Raw genomic sequence first — 21,604 nt, 5'->3', positions numbered from 1 at the left:
AAAAGATCTATGACAGATGGACATCCAACTTTTGCTTAAAAACATCAAAGGAAATACAGTCTACCACCTCTTGTGGAAGTCTGTTCCACTGTCGAATAGCTCTTACTGTCAGAATGTTCTTCCTGATGTTTAGTTGGAATCTCTTGTAACTATAATCCATGCACAAATCTGCTGCTGTAAAAAAGTAAATGTTTGCCCATTTAACATACATGTAAGTCACTCACTGTAATTTTTGCACCACATTGCCATTCAGCTCCCACCTTACTATTTTCACCTTTATATTCCCGCTAACTAAGATTTCACTGCATTCAGCTGAGCCCATGAAGCCTCTGTCACAATAAATGTCTTGGTGTTTAAGGTGCTACTTTTTGTTGTTTCTACCTGAGGGCATCATTATGGGGACAAACAGAGTGACCCTATGGATGCAACCCCAATCCCTTTGAAGGAAGGGGAGAAAATTAATGTAATACCGTACATGTCTTGTCTCTCTCCCGTTAGAATCTGTTTTGTATGCAAGAGAACCTTGAGATTTTTCTCGCAATAATTTTAAATGATGACTAGGATGTAGGAAAACTCTTATGAACATATTTAGCCTTATATGTATCTTTAAGATGCATTCCATTTTGTATCATGTATAACCACAGACATAAAAGTGTCCTAAATGCTTTATTGGAAAAGAATGCATTCCTGAAAAGGAGCATAAATGAGAATTCTGGGTAATGGGTACTATGACAGTAAATCAAGACTAGGAGCTGGAATGTGAAGGGAAGTTTAAATGTCCATTAATGGGTGACATCATTGAGAGTAAAGTTGATGCAGTTAAGCAATGTGGGCCAAATAATAACAATGAGGGAAAACCCCACCAAGAATCAGAAGGCAAGGGAGCGTGATTAAAGCCTTCATTATGAAAAAAGAAAGAAAGCAATTTAGGTAAATTATACAGATGTATGGAACTTTATGTCATAACAGCAGCTTGTAAAACCTGTATATTTTCCAGGCACCTGCAATGAAAGCTTCTTCTAGCTAATTCAAAACACACACACCCCAATTTTCATTTGTACATTGGGCCACCTGCTGCAAATTTCCCATTGTTTGACCCCTTGTCTCTAACCTCTCTGAGTTCACACACACACACACACACACACACACACGTGTGTGTGGGGGGGGCGTGCCCCTTTCTTTGGTTGATCCTTTCCATTTGTTATAAATATTATGCATAAATGTATCCTTTTGAATTGACAGCTCAGGGAAATTACCCAGTTTTAAAAATAAAATAAAATAAACTCCAGTTTCCTCCATTCTAACGCTATTTTGCCCTTGAAAAGGGACTCCAGGAAGTGCCCAGAGGCACTTTGTTGGCCAAGCCTAATCCCATCACCAGACCCACCCAGGGGGCAGACGATGCAAAACCAGGACCTTATTGTTCTTTTGCTGTGGATACTCAAGAAGTTCCTCCTGGTACTTATCACACATTTACTTTTGCCCTGAACCATTTACCCTTATGTTAATCTTGTTTAAAAAGGTAAAGGTAAAGGGACCCCTGACCATTAGGTCCAGTCGTGACCGACTCTGGGGTTGCGCGCTCATCTCGCATTATTGGCCGAGGGAGCCGGCGTACAGCTTCCGGGTCATGTGGCCAGCATGACAAAGCCGCTTCTGGCAAACCAGAGCAGCACACGGAAACGCCGTTTACCTTCCCGCTGTAGTGGTTCCTATCTACTTGCATTTTGATGTGCTTTCGAACTGCTAGGTTGGCAGGAGCTGGGACCGAGCAACGGGAGCTCACCCCGCCACAGGGATTCGAACCGCTGACCTTCTGATCAGCAAGCCCTAGGCTCTGTGGTTTAACCCACAGAGCCACCTGGGTCCCTGTTTACCAGTATGTTAATATTGTATGTACCTCCCCTTTTCTGACGTTTAGCTATGTAACTATGATGTAGGAATGATGCTTTGGGAGCCAGTGTGGTGTAGTGGTTAAGAGCGGTAGACTCGTAATCTGGAGAACCGGGTTCACATCTCCGCTCCTCCACATGCAGCTGCTGGGTGACCTTGGGCTCGTCACACTTCTTTGAAGTCTCTCAGCCCCACTCACTTCACAGTATTTGTTGTGAGGGAGGAAGGGAAAGGAGAATGTTAGCTGCTTTGAGACTCCTTTGGGTAGTGATAAAGCGGGATATCAAATCCAAACTCCTCCTCCTCCTCCTCCTCCTCCTCCTCCTCCTCCTCCTCCTCCTCCTCTTCTTCGGAAATGTATTCTGGGATTTAGGTGGGAAGTTTTAAAAGTTCTTGCAACCCTGCTCCCACTGTTCAGTCTTGGCTTGAACCTGCTGCGCAGTAATAAACTTTGCTATTTTGCTCCGGATGGTGACTGGACTCCTTCCTTTTCATTCCGCAGTGGACCGCGGGCTCATGCCCGACAAGCTGGGTGGCAGAGTAGCCTTGCACCCAGATTTCCCATAACACATTACTCCCATTTGTTTATTTATTTGAAACATCCGTAGATTGCATTTCATTACCTCCAGTTTATTTTTCTTCACTCACAACACTACATCTAGGCGACAGTCCAGGCATTGCAAAGCCTCTTCCGATCCAGTTGTTGGGAAGGAATAGAGCTGAGTATCATCAGCATAATGATGGCACCTTACCCCCCCCCCCCACCTTCTAATGACCCGTCCCAACAGCTTCATTTAAATGTTTAATTCCGATAGGGATAAAATAGCAACCTGTAGCACTGCTTTTCCCTGCTGATCTTCTCTCTGGTCCTTAATTAGCTGGCTGCCTAATCTTTCCACTTCCTTCTGGGACCCTGTTTTCTCCCAGTCTATTCAGAAAATCTTAAGGTTGGCCCATGCTCTTAAAAGTGGCACCAAAGGCAGAGTGCAGTGACAAATTATTAACTCTGCGGTGCCTATTATCAGTAAGGATTGTTGGATTTTGTTTCTCATCCCAGTCTCCTCTCATTTAGCTTTCCATGCCCTCCTGCCAACCACTAGCAATCGCAAGCAATCAGAACTCATTGTTAAGTTACACAAAGAAAGTCAGTAACAAGTCTAACAATTCATAGCAATATCATAACATTGCAAAGATAACATTTTCTACCATGTTGTTTTGAGAGAGAGTGGTTCTCATTTAAAACTCAACAAGCACAGTGCTAATAAACCAAGGTTGTTGAGAAACAGAGCAATCAGTCTAAAATGAGTGGTCTCTCTAAAATGATTTTTTCTTTCACTTTCGCTGATAGGAAACCAGTTAACAGAACAATAACATTTGAGCTGGGGAGTAGTATGGATTAGCTGTTATAATGAAGGTGATATAGCAAAAGTGCACTTACAATTATTTCGCCTCATAATGTAGCATCAAGTGAGAGGGCAAATAGCACTGAAGGCTTGTCTCATAATGGATAATTTAAAAACTAAACTAAAAACAGCACATCTCAAAGCAAATTGCGGACTACTGGCTGTTGTTCATGCACTCTAATCCCTGTCTACATACATGGATTTGGAACAAGCAAAGGAAAACCAGGATGCATAACTGCAGAGCAAAGTCCCTTCCATACACTATCCTACTTCTCCTCCCTTTGTAGTTTACTGCTGATTTTAATTATTTTTAAAATATTTTTAATTACTTGATTTTACTGTTTTTATTTATAGTTTCAATATATCCTCCAAACCACTTAGTGGTTTTGTTGCAGTCAAGCAGTATATAAATTTTGTTAAATGAATAAATAAATATAAGGTAGGGTCTGATCCCTATATTAGCTAGGACTTGTTAAGATGGGTCTTATTCTGCAGTAATTGCTGCAGTCTTTAGATAAGAGGTAGCCAAGATGACACACTCCAGATGTTGGATTACAACTCCTATCATTCCTGAGTCATGACCATGTTGGCTGGGCCTGAGAGGAAGTTTAATCAAGCAGCCTTTAGAGAGCACCATATCGACTTCCCCTACTTAAAACTTTATATTTGTAGATGCTTTATCATACCCTCCAACATTTATCCAATGAAAATAGGGATGTCTTATTCCATAATGAAATAAAATTTATTTATATATACCCTGCCCATCTGACAGGATTGCCCCAGCCACTCTATACAACCGCTATACAACCTCTTCTAAAGGTTGTATAGTTACTAATTTCCTTTGCTCAGGGGTGGGGTGGGGAGTTATGTGTGTGTGGGGGGGGGGTTCCACATAACTCCATACTCTCCAACATTTCTCCAGTGAAAATAGGGACATCCTAGGAACTAAGAAAAAGCAGGACATTCCGGGATCAAATCAGAAACCAAAATGGCTTCTGTAAATCCGGGACTGTCCCTGGAAAATAGGGACACTTGGAGGATCTGTTTCATTGTTTGCTTTTATTGTTTTCATACAACAGCTGTTCTGTGACTGGGTTGGGCAGGAAGAGGTGGAAAGGGAATTGCTGGCAGACAATCTGAATGGATTGACCCTCTTGATCATATCTCTGGAGACCTTTGATTAGCAATTTGTATGATAGAACGAGTTACGGTAGCTCCTTCCAATCTATGTCAAGAGTGGGAAGGAGAGGAAGAAAGGACCTTTTGCAGAACTGCCAGTAGATTTAAGGATACCCATGATGTGGACATACTGAAATTTGCCAGCAGGACCAGGCAGGAGAGTCCGATAAAGGACAACATCCAGATGGACAACAATTTAACTACAGTATACCTTTAATGTGATTGTAGATAAATTAACAGAGGCAAAAAAATTGGTGGGAAAGTGCTTTGTTTGGCCACAAGAGAGATTAGTTTCTTGAATACAGACCAATATATGTGCCAATGGACAGTAACTCGTCATGGAAAATATGGGAAATGTTGTTGCTTTAGGATTAACTGCTTTTGAGGTCTTCCCTGTAGCAGAATGCTGGGAAATATTTAGAGAAAGAGCAGTGTGGGGATGTTTGCCGCTTATGACTAGTGCCAGGTTCACTTTCCCCCAGGGGTGCCAACTTGAATAAAATATTGTGGAGGCCCAGATAAGCCCCGCCCTGCATAATTGATCACATGGCACAGTGCACACACACCATTTGAATGGGAATGCCCATCAACTGTGTGGGGGCCCAGCCCCCTCAAATATTTTATTGTGGGGGCAAAGTCCCCATGGCCTCTAGGAGCTGGCTCCTATGCTTCTCCCCAGATTCTGACACAATGAAAGCTCGTGTGGTGTAGTGGTTAGAATGCTAGACTATGACTTGGGAGACCAGGGTTAAAATCCCTACTTGGCCATAAAGCTCATTGGGTGACCTTGTGCCAGTCACTGTCTCTCAGCCTAACAGGGTTGTTGTGAAGCTTAAATGAGGAGAAGGAGAACCATGTATGCCCCCTTGAGCTCCTTGGAGGAAAATGTAGGACATAAATGTAATAAACAAGCAAGCAAGCCAACTCATAGGCTTGCTTACCATTATAGCTGAACCAGTGCTTATGGTTTGTTCTCTCCAAACAATGAGCAGAAACTAAGGTTTATTTTTGCTTACTGCTCATGGTTTGCTTTACTTGCTGGTCAACTCCACCTGTGATACTTGTGTCCCAAAGTCCCATGACCTACACCTATGACTGTTTTGAATTCTAGGTTGAGTTTTCTTGCAATCTGCCAAAGGCTGCTGCAAATGCCCTTTAAAAACAAACATTCAGTCCAAATTTCTAAACTTCAGAAGAAGTCATCATATATATTTTGCTAAAACAACTAATATTGCCATTTGTTATATGACTATATGAAGGCAGATATATCAGCACCCATGAACTGCAATTCTCTTTTAGAATCACATAGCTGTGTTACAGTGTATTATTATGGTTAGTTGAATAAAATATGTAGTTCTTCCCAACATTTTCAGATAAACAACGCTACAACAGCCTGGAGTCTGTACCCAGATTTACAAATGTGAACACTGCCTTTGAACAAGAGAGAGAGAGAGAGAGAGAATCTTCTCCTGAACCATGTGGTGGACCAGATTGTTCCATCATTCTTGCCAATGTTACAAAAAAATAGGGAGGGGGGAATGACAAACCCAAGTGCCTTGTGTTTTTTTTCTTCACTTGCTAGCTTTTTTCTGTGATGCTCTAAAGTCACAAGTGATGCCATATGAAAGCAAAACTATCAAGACACCCTCGAATGTGCGTTGGAAGAGCCAATCTTAAAGGGCAACATTTCCATGAAAATTTGAGGTCTGTCTGTAAACAGGTGTTGCCAGGTATTGCCCTGCTATCTTGACTCATACAATTTCCATTTTGTTTTGCTTGTAAACGAGCATAGCATTTATGCAGAGACTTGACTTCAGGGGACAAAATCCAATGGGAGAACATTACCCACCACAATCTCTTCATAGTCATGAACAAGGGACTGGATCACCAGAAACCTGGGACCTCTGGAATGTGCAAATGTCTTGCCTTCACCTATTTCTATTCTTCTTCTTTTTTTAAGTCTCACAGAACATATTTTGATTGGCTTCCAACCCCCCCCCCCCCACAACTGAAAATCCAAGTAAAGCTACTCACCTTCAAACCCCTCCTCACTTGTTGAAATCAACTACCGGTAAATTTCTTGTTTTTGCGCTTGGAAAACCTCTTCCCAGGACCTCCAGCACTCATTTGCACCTCCAGTTCCCTTTCCAACTCAGCAGCAGTGACCCACCTGGCAGCAGCTACGTAGAATGAGATCTCCCCAGAAGCTGGTGCTGCCTCTCCACTGGAAGTGGGGTGTGTGGAGCGTTGCCCCTTCAGCTACCCACATAAGGACAGCACAATGGCAGCAAAATATAAATACAACAGGTAGAGAACATTAAAGACATCTTAATGATTTAATTGTATGAGCCGTAGTCAATTAAACCTGCATAAGGAAACAAATATATGTATGATGCCAAAAGCATGCATTCTTTGTTTTAAAATGATGCATGTGTGAGTTATAGCAGGCATAATCTCATTCCTTCCTATATAAGACAAAAGAGAAAGATGATGCTTATTATCTTCAGTTTTCCTAGCTAGCTAGCTTGTATCCAATCTTAGTCATCCTCATAATTTACCCATTGAAATTAATGAACATGAGTAATTTAGTTCCACTAATTTCAGTGGATCTACTTTGAGTAACATTTAGTTGGCTAAATCTCTCTCTCTCTCTCTCTCTCTCTCTCTCTCTCTCTCTCTCTCTCTCTCTCTCTCTCTCTGTGTGTGTGTGTGTGTGTGAGAGAGAGAGAGAGAGAGAGAGAGAGAGAGAGAGGATATGGTTTGAAAGTCTTGATTAATAATGTATTTAATTCTGGATTGTTGGTAATCCTCTGGAATTTCTGTGGTAGTTTATTGGGTTTTCATAACACACACACACACACACACACACACACGCTGAATCAGGGCAATTTTTACTTGATTAATTGAGGAAAGATGCTTTTAGTTTAACAAATTAATATACTAAGCACTCTGTAGCCCTAAAAATAATGTGCCTTGATGGGGCTGGAGGGAGATAGGGGGAAATATTAGGTGTTAGGTAAAGCACAGAAGTGTGTCCCTGTTTTTAGCTGGGAAATAGTGGAGAGCAGAAATAAATGTTTTACATATGACTCTCATTATTTTCTGGGAGAGATTCAAGTACATAGTACATACTGGAAATTTAAGCTTGTACTGTACTGTACAATTAAACTGAATTCAATGCTCTGCATTCCTAATGCCACAAATCCATTTCTTAATATTCTTTATATTTTTCTTATTGTTTATTAAATTTCTATGCTACCTTTTATCCAAATTTCACCCATTTCTTCTTCTTCTTCTTCTTCTTCTTCTTCTTCTTCTTCTTCTTCTTCTTCTTCTTCATTAAATTTCTATGCTGCCTTTCATCCAAAGATTTGTTACAACATAAAAACACAAAATACATACCATAATAACAAACAAAAATAACATCTCCCATAGTGTAAAAGGTCATAGATTGTTTAATTAGCCAAAGACCTGGGAGGAGAGGGATGTTTTAGCATGGTGCCTAAAGGTGAACCACCCTGGGGAGAGCGTTCCACAAACAGGGAGCCACTGCAGAAAATGCCCATTCTCTTATTGCATGCGTGTCAAACACAAGGTCCGCGGGCCAAATCCGGCCCGCCAGACCTCGTCATGTGGCCCGCCGAGCGCCCCAGCCAGCGGGACCCAGCAGCGGGACCTTGCTGCTGAAGCGCCGCGCCGACAAAGCGCTGACAAACAGCTGGGGCCTGGGGGGGTAAAAGGCGGCCAGAGCAGCGCTGCGTGGAGCGCCCCGAGCCACAGCAGAAGAAGGAGGAGGCAGCTTGCCGGGTCAGCGCCCGGCAGCGCCGCACAGAGAGTCCCGAGCCTCTGTGACGCAGCAGTGCTCTGTAGCACTTTGAATCCTCCTCCTCCTGCCACGGCTCGGCGCCTGGAAACGGCTGCTGCTGCTGGTGCTGCTGAAGCACAGACAAAGCACCCAGCAGCGCCGCGTGGAGGAGGAGGAGGATTCAAAGTGCTACAGAGCACTGCTGCGTCCCAGAGGCTTGGGAATCTCCGTACGGCGCTGCCGGGCACTGACCCGGCAAGCCGCCTCCTCCTCCTGCCGCGGCTCAGCCTCATGAACGTGAGCTCAGCAGCGGCTCAGCCTCATGAACGTGCAACTCTGAGGCTTTACGCACGTCTCCTAAAACGGACACCCGCTGCCTCACGCTGCACAGGAAATGCTTTTTGCCTCTGGGTCCCTTCACGCTCTTTTCTGGCGCTGAATCAAGGCGGCGACCCCCCCTTCCCTTTCTTTCTTCCTCTCTCTCATTCTTATTCTTTCTTTCCCTCTCCTTCCTTCCTTCTTTATCTCTGTCTTCTCTCCGTCTTTTTCTTTCCTTTATTCCCTTCCTTCTTTCCTACTCTTCTTTCTCTCCCCTCTTTCCTTCCTCTCTCCCTCCTGCTCCCTCTTTCCTTCCTTCCTTCCTTCCTTCCTTCCTTCCTTCCTTCCTTCCTTCCTTCCGTCCTTCCCATCTTTCTTCCTCTCCCTCATTCTTATTCTCTCTTTCCCTCTCTACTTCCTTCCTTTTTTCTCCCTTTCCGTCTTTTCTCTCTTTCTTTTTCTTTCCTTCTTTATTCCCTTCCTTATTTCCTACTCTTCTTTCTCTCCCCTCTTTCCTTCCTTCCTCTCTCCCTCCCACTCCCTCTTTTCTTCCTTCCTTCCTTCCTCTCTCCCTCCCTCCCCTCCCCTCCCTCTCCCTCTCCTCAGAAACATAGGATGCTGCTTTATACTTCTGGCCCTTAAACCCTGGAACCAGGAGAGCAGCTCCAGTGAGTCAACCTCAGCCAGTCCCTTTGGTGAAGGGTGGTGGCTCACTGGCAGAACATTTGTCCTGCATGCAGAAGGACCCCAGCATCTCCAGGTACCAGTAGCTCTGCAGAGCGCCTGCATGAAACCCTAGCGAGCCTCCACCACCCAGTGCAGTTACCAAAAATCATTTTTTCAATAAATTGTACAATAATTGTACATTTGAATATCTACTTGCCATTATTCTGACTATGTTTCTGCTTTCAGAGCTAGTTATTACTTACATTATTACAAAAAAAACAGTAATAATTGAATGCAGTGACAATTTATGATAATAAAGAGTGGACACATAGTCCTACAGATACAACCGGCCCTTTGAGGGTGACCAAACTGCTGATGCGGCCCCCGATGAATTTGAGTTTGACACCCCTGTCTTATTGCCATTCTCTGGATCTCTCTCAGAGGAGGCACATGAAGGAGGGCCTCAATGATGAAAAGTGTGGGGAAAACAAATAATCAATGGGAACATGTGTAAACACCTTCAAGCAAACCAGGATGAATATTCATTGTCGTGTAACTACCACCTACAAAATCAGAATGAATGCTCAATAAAGACTGGACATAATCTAATCTCTGTGTAAGCGAATCAGACTGAATGGTCATCTGGACTGGAGGAGCCCTGTTTGTGTAGTGTGTACCACCACAAATGTGGTCTCTTAACATATTATTTGTGCAAATCTGCCCTGCCTTGCATTAGGTATTTCTAGTTAGTCACCCATGGATGAATTTTTAAGGTCACTGGGCACAGATTGTTTCAAGGAAATGGGCAGGAGGAATAAATATTCCTTCTCCTACACCTTTTAGCTCCTACAAAGAAGCCAAGCCAGATGCCCAAACAAGTGACTGCAGTGACTGTTTCCTCTGCTATGTCACAGGAAATGGTGGGAGAGAGAATTAATCATAGGAATGGTGCTAAAAATTTTGCTGAAGCCTAGCCATGCCTTAATTGAAAACTGGGGATATGCATATTTGGGCCCTCATCATATTAATTTGTCAAGCCATGGTTGGCTGCACACATCTACAGATACCTACAAATGCAAAAGTGGGAAGCCTAACATGAGACCACAATATTCAGAGAAAGGGATTGCACAGCCAGAAGTGTGAAAATCTGCAGAATGCACATCTTTGGAAAATATACACCTCTCTACATTGCTTGCATTTTCACACATCCAAAAGCAAACTTGGCCTTGATTACAGGGCATCTCAGCTTAGGAAGAATGCTTACAAAGGATTGAGAATAGGCTTTATGAGGTTTATTATAAAGCACCCAGAGTAATAAACACCAGCCTTATAAAGATTTCATCTTAATGTTGATAAGAACATAAGAAGAGCCTGCTGGATCAGGCCAATGGCCCATCTGTTTTCACAGTGGCTGATCAGATGCCTGTGGAAAACCCACAAGCAGAATTCAAGCACAAGAGCACTCTCCCATACTGCTACTCTTAAAAAAACAAATGGAAATATAGCACAACAGATGAGACCCACCATAAGTCAGACCATGTGTGGGTCCTAATCTACTTGTTGGACCAATACTCAAGAGCAGGGGTAGGCAACCTAAGGCCCGCCATCTCAATCCGGCCTGCAGACAGTCCGGGAATCAGCGTGTTTTTACATGAGTAGAATGTGTCCTTTTATTTAAAATGCATCTCTGGGTTATTTGTGGGGCCTGCCTGGTATTTTTACATGAGTAGAATGTGTGCTTTTATTTAAAATGCATCTCTGAGTTATTTGTGGGGCATAGGAACTCGTTCATTTCCTCCCCCAAAATACAGTCCGTCCACCACATGGTCTGAGGGACGGTGGACCAGCCCACAGCTGAAAAAGGTTGCTGATCCCTGCTCTAGAGACCAAATAACTTGGGAAATGATGTAGGCATTGAGTAATTTTAGCTAAATAGTTATTTATTTATTATTTAAAATATTTATAGATAGCCCCTGAATATAAATTATCAATGTGGTACAAAACATAAAGTCAGTAGAACATGAGACTCTTAATCTCAAGGTCATGGGTTCGAGCCCCATGTTGAGTAAAAGATTCCTGCATTGCAGAGGGTTGGACTAGATGATCCGCATGGTCCCTTTGAACTCTACAATTCTATGATTCTCATTTTAATTTATTGGCTTTCATCCAGTCCTTCACTGCATTCAGGCATTGGTCCAGGGCTTGCACAGCCACTCCTGATTAAGATGTTATGGAGAAATAGAGCTGTGTGTCATCAGAGTACTGATGACACTGTGCTCCAAAACTCTGAATGGCTGCTGCTGACTCCTTTATTTAGATGCTAAATAGCACTGGGGACAAAATAGTGCCCTGCAGAACCCCATAGCACAATGACAGCCACCAAGGAGCATTCTGCCAATGCTCTTTGGACTCAGCCACAGGCAGGAATTGAAGTAATACAGTGATTCTGATAGCCATCCTGAACAACTGGTCCAGGATACAATGGTTACTGCTATCAAAACACCACTTAAAGATTGAGTAACACAGGGTAGCTTTTCATAAAGGACATCTATTAGGGAGATCAAGTCTGGTTCAGTCCCAAAAAGTGGGCTAAACCCAGATAATTAGTACTGCCCAAGAACATTTGCAGTTGCTCTGCGCAACCACTGCCTTTCACCCAAAAGCAAAGATATTATAAGCAAGGGGTGGAGACGAGCAGGATGAACATGATGGCAAAAGGTTGGAAGGCTGAAGAAAAGAAAAGGAAAAAATGCCAGGGAGAGGTGTGTGGGAGGTTGACAGCCTACAAACATCTCAAAGGATTTCAGAACTGTTGTTTGGATTAGGTAAAGGGCTGGATAAGGGCCAAGAAACTGATGTTGAAGCCTGACAAGATTAAGGTGATATGGGTAGGTGGTTCTCAGGTCTGGGAGCTTGCTGTTTTTCCTGTTCTGAATGGTTTGGCACTCCCTCTGAAAGAGCAGGTGCACAGCCTGGGAATACTCCTTGATCCAGCTCTGTTAATGAAAGCTCAAGTGGTACCAAGTACCTTTTACCAGCTTAGGTTAATTTGCCTAGTTGTAGCCATTCCTGGTTAGGGATAGCCTAGCTATGGTGAGTCTTCCAGCCCTGTTAGTCTTCCATTTGTACTGCTGTGGTGTACTGTTGTACTGCTGTGATTATATGGGAGGCTGCCCTTGAAGATGACTTAGAAACTTCAGAATTCTTGAAGCTGAATTCTGCCTGCTGTTGATAGCAGGATGCATATTACTAGATCAATTCATAAAGAATTACATTGTATGCTTATTCAGTTTCAGGCACAATTCAATGTGCTGGTTCTTAACTTTTAAGTTCTAAATAGCTTTGAATCTACTTTACGAGAGAAGAATGAGTTAGTTGTATGCCTGCTGTCACTAAACCTTTCCCACCCCCAATATGGCAAAGATAATAATAGTAACTTACATTGTAGGGATGTTCTAACAATAACTATCAGAATACATGTGACACTCTTTGAGCATTTGGGGGTAAGTATTATATAAATATTATTCCGCCAACTTTCAGCCAACCAGTGCATATCTTCAACCAGTACATACAAAATTTGGCTTATGATACATCACATTTCCCTTCAAGAGCTTATGGAGATAGGGATAATATGGTGTGGCACAAACTGAACTTTGCATGTGGTGTTAACTCCAGTGTCTTACAGGTTACCCACCTTGCAATCAGCAGTAAAGTACACAGGCCTTAGTGTTGGGAAAAGGCACTCTAAACATTCTTAGAAGCAGGTCCTTGAAACCTGATGTGGAAGAAAGGTCCCAGTTTGCACATATCTTTTCAACCATCACTTTTTATTTCAGAGAGGTAGCTGTCTTAAAAAGGTAAAGGTAAAGGTACCCCTGACTGTTAGGTCCAGTCGCAGATGACTCTGGGGTTGCGGCGCTCATCTCGCTCTATAGGCCGAGGGAGCCGGAATTTGTCCGCTGACAGATTCTGGGTCATGTGGCCAGCATGACTAAGCCGCTTCTGGCGAACCAGAACAGCACACAGAAACACCGTTTACCTTCCCGCCGGAGTGGTACCTATTTATCTACTTGCACTTTGACATGCTTTTGAACTGCTAGGTAGGCAGGAGCTGGGACCAAACAATGGGAGCTCACCCCGTCACGGGAATTCGAACCACCAACCTTCCGATTGGCAAGCCCTAGGCTCTGTGGTTTAGACCACAGCGCCACCCGTGTCCCTGTAGTTGTTTTAAGACTACAAAATCGTCAAAGACTCTTGTTGCAACTTAATCTTACAGGATCTGTTTCCTGTGTTCATTGGGACTTGATAATTAGATTCTATAGTACTGTAAGTGCATTCATTCAATATAATTTAGGCCACTTTTTGGAGCATAGTGAGCATCTGAACAGGGAGAAGCCATGCAGTACCTAGACCAGTGCTTAGAGATACTGGTGAGATGGATGAGGAAAAACAAGCTGAATTTGAGTCCTGGCAAGACAGAGGCACTGCGGATGAGTGGTTCCCATGTCTGAGAAATTGGTCAATTGCCTTTTCTGGATAGGGTTGCACTTCCCTTGAATGAGCAGGTCCACAGACCGGGGGTTTGCCTGGATCCAGCTTTGTCACTGGAGACCAAGGCAGCCTCAGAGGCTAGAAGCACCTTGGACTGGGAAAGCTTGGCCACAGTAGTTCATGCATTGCTTACATCCAAGATTGGATTACAACAACGTGCTCCATATGTGGCTTCCTTTGCACTTGATCCAGAATGCTGTGGCACAATTGCTGGCAGGAGTGAGACCTTGTCAGCATATAATGCCTGTGCTCAGAGACCTATACTGGTTGTTGACTTGCTTACTGGGCCAATTTCAAGTATATAAAACCATTAATAACTTGGGAGCAGTTTACTTGTGAGATTGCCTTACGCCATATACGCCTACCTGGCTGCTTTGATCTGTGGAACTGGCACTGCTACAGGTGCCACATAATACCCATTCTGCACTTGTAAGAAATCCATCTTAAGTGTGGCAGCACTTAACTGCCTGTTTATTGACGTCAGACAGGTGCCTTCACTGTAATCTTTTTGAAGCCTTTTTTTTTAAACCAACATTCTTGTTTAGGCAAGCCTACCAAATATATAGCATGTTGGTGTGTTTTAACTTGGTCCTTAGCTTAGAGCTATTTTTTAATCACTCTTTTAATATGTCACAGCTGTTTTATTGATGTTATTGTTTTATTCCTTTTGTAAACCACTTTGAGGTTTCTTCTTCTTAGTCAAGAGGTATGCAAATTTCACGAAATAACTAAATGGAACATCGGGGGGGGGGGAATCAAACGTTTGGAGCTGCAGCCCTAACCGGTTTACTGGGGGCACCAGCCTTTCAGGGTGCTTCAGTTGCAACAGCAGCACGACTGTCTCGATAGCATCTGGATTTTTTTATTTTTTATTTTTTAAAAGAAATTAAATTGGTTCTTTCACTGCTTGCCTGTGCCCCCCCTACCCCTTTCACCCAACCCAATTCATCCAGAGTATAAAATAGCCTTTGCTATTTAAAACATCCAAATCTCCCTCTTCCTCTGATCCGAGCAGCGTTGCACATTTCTGTGGCGGTGTGGTGGTGCGGAGGGAGAGGAAGACGAGATGGGTGGCGGTGGAAAAGCAGCGGGCGCCAACGTCATCGCCACCGACGTCACCTTTCCCCGAGCCCACGCAATCGCTGACGCCACACCTCCCCTCCCTCCCCCTCACGGGCTCCCTCCCCAACTCTACCTCCTCACCCCCTCCCACCACCCTACGCGTGATGCTTGCAACTCCCCCCTCCCGTAGGGGGAATTCTCCTCTACCCGGGCCTGACATCACTTCTCCCTCACCCAACAGCCCACCAAAGCAGAGACGCCGGTTTAGCGGCGGCCTTCTCCTCCCGCCATGTTAGGAGGAGGAGGAGGAGGAGGGGAGGTCGGCGTAACGCGGAACCGCCCCCGCCTGCCCGGGTAGCAGCAGCAGCAGGAGCTCCTCCTCCTCCTCGACGGGCTACTGCATGGAAAGGCTGTGAGCGATGAGCGAAGCCGCAGCAGCCTTGGAGGCTTCGGCTGACTAGGGGAAAGGCGAGCGAGCGAAGGAGGGAGGGCGAAACTCCCTCCTTTCTCCCTCCCCCTCCTCCTTCCCGTCCCCTCAGCACGAGGGGAGGGGAAGAGCATGAACGGCTGCCCCGTCCCTGCCCGCCGCGGCGCCGCTTGGGCGAGAACGAGGAGGAGAGGCGGAGGAGGAGCGCGGCGGCCGCCACCAGGACGACGACGACAGCCGCCGCCGCCGCCGCCGCCGCCACAGAGTCATGGTGCCCTTCGCGCCGCCGGAGGGCGCGGAGGAGCCTCAGCCTGAGCCCGAAGCGGAGCCCTCCTCCTGCCCTCCTCCGCCCCCGCCTCCTGCCGCCGCCGCCGGCCTCATGGAGATCTCCGACGGAGGAGGAGGAGGCGGCAGCAGCAGCAGCACAGGCGGAGAGGTGAGGGAGTCCCGGGCTGGGTTTTCTGAGGGAACTTGAGGTAAAAGGTTCTGAGAGGGGATCGGGCGGGCGGCAGGCAGAGGCAGCACCGGCTTAAGAGGAGGGGGCGTGCGTGGCGCTGCCGGTGGTGGGCAATGGGGGAGGCGGAGGGGAAAGTACCGGCTTGCTGCTGTTCTCCCATCCCTCGATGCTTCGTCTCCTCCTCTCCTCGTAGGGATGCGGGAACCGGCTCCGGAGGGGTCTGAGGGAGAAGGGGCCGGCCGGGGTCGTGAGAGGAGTTTCGTGACACCAACTCGACACCCCCCACCCCGTTTTCATGCGATCCCTATGGTGCCTTTCATGCGATCCCCCCCCTCCCAAAATCTCCCTTGACTCCACCTGGTCCTTCAACTTGCCTTTTGCTTGCTTACCTCCCGCCTGCTTATTTATTTATTTATTTATTTTTAATACCCTCGTTATTCTGACCTGTCCCTCTCCATCATGCCTCCCTGTCTATCCTTCATCCGTCAACAGCCGAACTTGCGCTGTCATTCTCTTATCTCTTCTTTGCGCGCATCCTCAGCTCCCCAGTTCTCCTGCCGTCTTGGCTGGCACCTTCTCTTTCCCTTTCACCAACTCCGGCCCTTTGCTGGCTTGCCCCCCCTGAGAGGACTGAGAACCTCGACTTGTTCAAATTCAAAAGTCGATTTAGCAGCCCCGTCAGAGAATGGGAATTTTGGAGCCACACACACCTTTTGCAGTGGAATGCAAGGGAATCCTGAAAAGGAAAGCTGTTCCCTTTTGTTTCTCTTTTCCATGTTCTCTCGCTCCGAATTCCAGGTCTCTGTTCTTCTACTGCACAGGATCCAGTGACACCCAAAAGTCTCTGAAAACTGTCCCCTCCTTTCTACAACCACTTGGTTTTTTAAGAAAAAGTATTGCCTTATTTTCTTCTTATTGTTCATCTACCTATTGTCGCCTGAGGTTTCATTCCCCCCCCCCCTAAAGTACTTTTACCAGATAGATTCCTCTCCAAGGCAGACTCTGTCCACTTCTGTTTGTCTTTCATCCTTACCTTGACAAATTCATCTCTGTGTCCTAAAGATGCTCAGTTCTGAACAGTTGCCAGATGCCTCCATTCCACACTTCTATCTCCATCTCCATCTATTTATATTAACAACCACTTCCTACTTTGTTCACCCTAGTTCTCCTGCTAGGTAATCCCAAACATCAAGGTCTGATGCATCCTTCCTCTACCCTGCTAGCTGTCTCCCCTTCACAACAAGGCACTGACTCTTGAGTTCTTTCTTACTTAACTAATACTTTACTCTCACAATAATTACCTCTTTTACTTTAACATTAAAACCTATTTCGCACCATGGTGCAGCAGTGAGCTACTCCTGTTTGCCTTAGTGTTTGTTAAGAAGATGAACTATTTTGAATTTGTTGCTGAAATATCTTGCTATGGTTTGCATCTAGTATCCTAATTCTGAAAGGCTCCAAATTGTCCTTTCCATTCCACAACTTTTGTTTGAACTTCTCAAAAGAGCCTGCTGCTCTTTGCCCTTGAGGTGTCTCCTCTAAGTAGCCCTAATGACCTATAGATTCCTGCCATATTTCCTGTATGAGTCCTACAGGAGTGGTGCTAACATTCCATTTTAAAAACAAGAGGTGTGGTGACATCTGTCAACTATATAAATTGGGAACAGACATAAGGAATGTTCTGTAAAACTTAGCAATAAAAATAAGGAATTACTAATGACCCTTTCTGAATTCATCAGCTTTGGAAGATGTCATGCTGTTTTTGGCTTAGCTGATTTTGCTTTACTACTTTCAAGCACCTCAAATAAAATTCACTATATTTATTACTGTGTTAATAGAGCTATGGGGGTCCCCAGATGGCCTCACAATGAGGCTCTGCATTAGACTTAGACCTGCATAGCTTCAGCAAGGGTGCTGCATCATGTATTCTTAAACATAGGCTTGACCCCCACCCCAATTTCACACAAAACAAGCTCCCACTCCTTAAACATTTGATCGCCAAAGAAGAAGCTTCACTCAAAACAAGCCCCCACTCCTTAAACATCTCTTTAAGACTGGTTCAGCTTAAAAGTCATTCAATTGTTCCATCTTTCAGCTTCTTTATCCTTATAAACCACCTGCACTTTGAGCCTGATTTGTCCTTAGAGGATCTAAGAACCTATGTAGTAACTGTTTCTAAGCCAAGGAGAAGCTGGTAAACCTTTTACTCTCTCAAGGGCTCATTTATTATGGAAAACAGCTTGTACAAGGTTAGAGTCTGCAAAGTATTGTTCAGATGAATAAAATCTCATGAATTGTCCTTTGTAAAGTGGCATGCCCAACTTCTATATTGTATACTACCATTGCCAGGATGTTATCAAATACTGTTTTATGCATAGGTGCCAAGTTCCGGATTGAAAAATCCGGGGTCAGCAGTGCTGCGGCACCAGAAGTCGCTTCTACACACTTCCGGACATGCATAGAAGCGACTTCCGATGCCGCTGTGCCCATTTCCAAAATGTCCGCAGTGCCAGAAGCACAGCGGTATCGGAAGTCGCTTCTACGCATGTCCGGAAGTGCATAGAAGTGACTTCTGGCGCTGCGGACATTTTGGAAATGGGCACAGCGGCATCAGAAGTCGTTTCTACGCATGTCCGGAAGTGCGTAGAAGTGACTTTTGGTACCGGCGTGGCACCAGAAGAACATGGCCACTGGCAGGAGCTCCGTAATCCGAGGGAATACGGGGTATTTTGCCATTTGGGACACCTGCGGGAAACGATAAGAAAATACGGGGGTTTCCCAGGGTAAACGGGGTACTTGGCAGCTACGGTTTGATCTCAGGATCTTTTACATTCTACCAGTTGTAACAGCTTTTGTCAGAATGGCTTTTGTTTGGCTTTCAATGGCTTAATTTTAGCAGTCTGACTGACTTTCCCCCTTGTCCCAGGCACCATCAGAAGTGTCATTAAACAAACATTCTAGATGCATTAATTAGTGATAGTTTCAACAATGTTGGAACACTTTTTTTTTGTTGGAAAAAAGACACTCAGCAGTTTCATGGTAAGAAATAAGCAGCAACTTTTGTAATCTCCTTAGTCCTAATGTAGCTATTGCTGGAAATTTAGTGCATAGTGTGAGTTAAAGAATCTCACATTGTGCAAATAGTAATATTCTAGTACAGAGTGCCATTGAATATAAAAACTTTGTGCTAGACCCAATGTTCCTGAGATTGGCAGAAGAGAGTTGAATATATGTGTTTGTAGGAGGGGGGTTATTGTTTTGTTTTTGTTTTAACTATTTATTTTGTGCTTTTATCTTGTATTTTTATATTGTGATCAGCCCTGAGATTGGATGCAGAACAGTATATAAATTTAATAAATAAATAAAATAGGCCTGATCAGCAAGCCCAAGAGGCGCAGTGGTTTAGACCACAGCACCACCCACTCACCTATGCCCTAGTAATTTAAGAAAATGCTATAATAAAATTCATTATTGAGTACCTAAATAAAAACAAGATTGGTGTTTATACTCAAAAATTTTAAAATACAACACAGCATTTGTTTAAAACCAACAGCTTTAGCCTTTTAAAGAACCTGTGTGCAAAGTAGCATATTGTTAGGTGCCTGTGGAGTAGTGGTTAAGAGCGGTAGACTTGTAATCTGGTGAACCGGATTCGCTTCCCTGCTCCTCCATATGCAGCTGCTGGGTGACCTTGGGCTAGTCAGACTTCTCTGAAGTCTCTCAGCCTCACTTACCTCACAGAGTGCTTGTTGTAGGGGAGGAAGGGAAAGGAGATTGTTGGCCGCTTTGAGACTCCTTAGGGTAGTGATAAAGTGGGATATCAAATCCAAACTTTTCTTCTTCTTAAGTAACTCAGCTATATTTGAACAAAAAACTAATATGCATGTCACAGCTCCGGTAGTCAGTACTGTCTTCTAACACTGCAATGCTATGCATATGTGGAAGTAAACTCCACTGAACTTTGTCAGGTGTAGGGCCAAATTACACATTATTCTAATGTGTAAAGGATCCAGTTGCCGAGGAGGGCTGTTTGCCGGTCCCACTGCTTCTAAGCAGCGGCAACAACGCCTAGAAGCAAAAGCATGAAACTTCTGTGGGCAAGTGTTGTGCCCTTCTGACTCTTGCTCACCCCCCATATTTTTTTCTGGTACACTATGATCTACTCAGAAAGCTGAAACGGGGGGGGGGTATAGTGTATAGTTGATGACAAAACTTTGCAGTACGAAAAGCAGGTCAAGCTTGCCTCTCTATCCTAAGCATGCCTTAAGTACTGTGTCTTACTGGTGAAATCTGTCTTTGGAAAACCATGGTTTTAATTTACAGTGGTACCTTGGTTTAAGAACAATTCGGTTTACAAACTCTGCAAAACCGGTAATAGTGTCCCAGTTTGAGAACTTTACCTTGGTCTAAGAACGGAATCCGAACAGTGGAAGGGCACCGGTGGCGGGAGGCCTCATTAGGGAAAGCGTGCCTTGGTTTGAGAACAGTTTCGGTTTAAGAACGGACTTCCGGAACGGATTAAGTTTGTAAACCGAGTTACCACTGTATTCCCCTACCCAGAAATCTAGTAGAATGTTCATGCATAAACAGGTGCTGTTTCCTCAGTACCTCCTGTTCCCCCCCACTCCAAGTTCACTATCCTGCCTACTATTTGAAAGGTACCAACTGGTACCTACTAGAAGGTCACTTAAAATGGATCATTTTTCAGTGAAGTACTAGGAGTATGGGGCTACTACTATGTACAAATCTGTGAGTTTTAGATTAAATGTTTAAAAATAGCCAATATTCTACAAATTATTAGTTGCTTTAAAATCAAGGATTTAAATGTAAATCAAATTAATCTTATGGATCTTTAGCTATTGTTGTACAGGTTCTGCATACTATCAAAATGACCAGGAATGTTTTGAAATTAAAATTGGTTTAAAAGTAGTCACTCTAGAAAGAATTTATTAGTCTGATCCTAATTTTATGTTTAGCAGATACACATATGACACAGAAAGAAACAGATGATATCTTTGTTGCATCTGTGCTAAAATTGTGAAATGACTGAAATCAGTTACAGTATATTTGTTAACAGAGCACAGATTAAGATTTACCCGGAACATTTTCAGTGTCCATTCTCAGATGCTATCACACAAGTAGTGGAGTTTTGCAAGTAGCATCACTCAAGATAGTTATGGTATATTTGTAAACTTAGTTACCGTGCAACATTTTCAGTGTCCATTCTCAGACATCACTGTTGGACAATTAATGGAGCTTTATAAGTAGTTGCACATTTGTTATGTGGGTGCTGTTACAGAAACTGCTCCTCCTGTAATATTCTGGAGATCTCTCTCTCCCTCTCTCTCTCTCTCTCTCTCTCTCTCTCTCTCTCTCTCTCTCTCTCTCTCTCTGTGTGTGTGTGTGTGGTGTGTGTGTGTGTGGGGGGGGGGTTAGACCAGATTATGCATTTGAAATGTAAAATGGATGTGTGTGTGCGTGAGAGAGAGGGAGCACTTTTTGGTTTAGTTTGGTTTAGTAGATTATTAAGGCAAAACTTTCAAACTTTCAGTTTCTTTTATTCTTTCTAAAAATTAGAATTGTACGTGGGAAATGCATTCTTCACTCTTTGAAGTTCATGAGGACGTCAAATGCCAGATTAATATTGTAGCCTGAAATAAAAATATTCAGCCATAACAAAAAGGATGTTTACTTAGGACAATGCTATTGGATTCAGAGACAGCAAAGATTGTCATGAATATGAATTGAACCTTGCTTTTTCTGTTGCTTTGTCAGCTCAATGCCTCTTTTGTGTGTGTTCTTATTGTTGAATTGGTGAGAAAGAAGAGTGCATCTTTGGA

The 21,604-nt window shown here is 44.1% G+C and overlaps 1 protein-coding gene across 1 annotated transcript in view; it reads left to right on the top strand.

Annotated features, from left to right (window-relative positions):
* Window positions 1-15,080: 15,080 nt before the first annotated feature.
* Window positions 15,081-21,604, top strand: part of RPS6KA6 (ribosomal protein S6 kinase A6) — a 64,473-nt gene continuing 57,949 nt past the window's right edge. The window contains exon 1 of the mRNA XM_035113870.2: window positions 15,081-15,743. Coding sequence (XP_034969761.2) covers window positions 15,576-15,743 — 168 coding nt within the window. The 5' untranslated portion in view covers window positions 15,081-15,575. The remainder of the gene's footprint in view (window positions 15,744-21,604) is intronic.

The sequence above is a fragment of the Zootoca vivipara genome, chromosome Z, assembly GCF_963506605.1.
Source record: "Zootoca vivipara chromosome Z, rZooViv1.1, whole genome shotgun sequence".
Lineage (NCBI taxonomy): Eukaryota > Metazoa > Chordata > Lepidosauria > Squamata > Lacertidae > Zootoca > Zootoca vivipara.
Note: the sequence above shows the minus strand (reverse complement) of the source record. Positions and strands in the feature narration are given on the sequence as shown.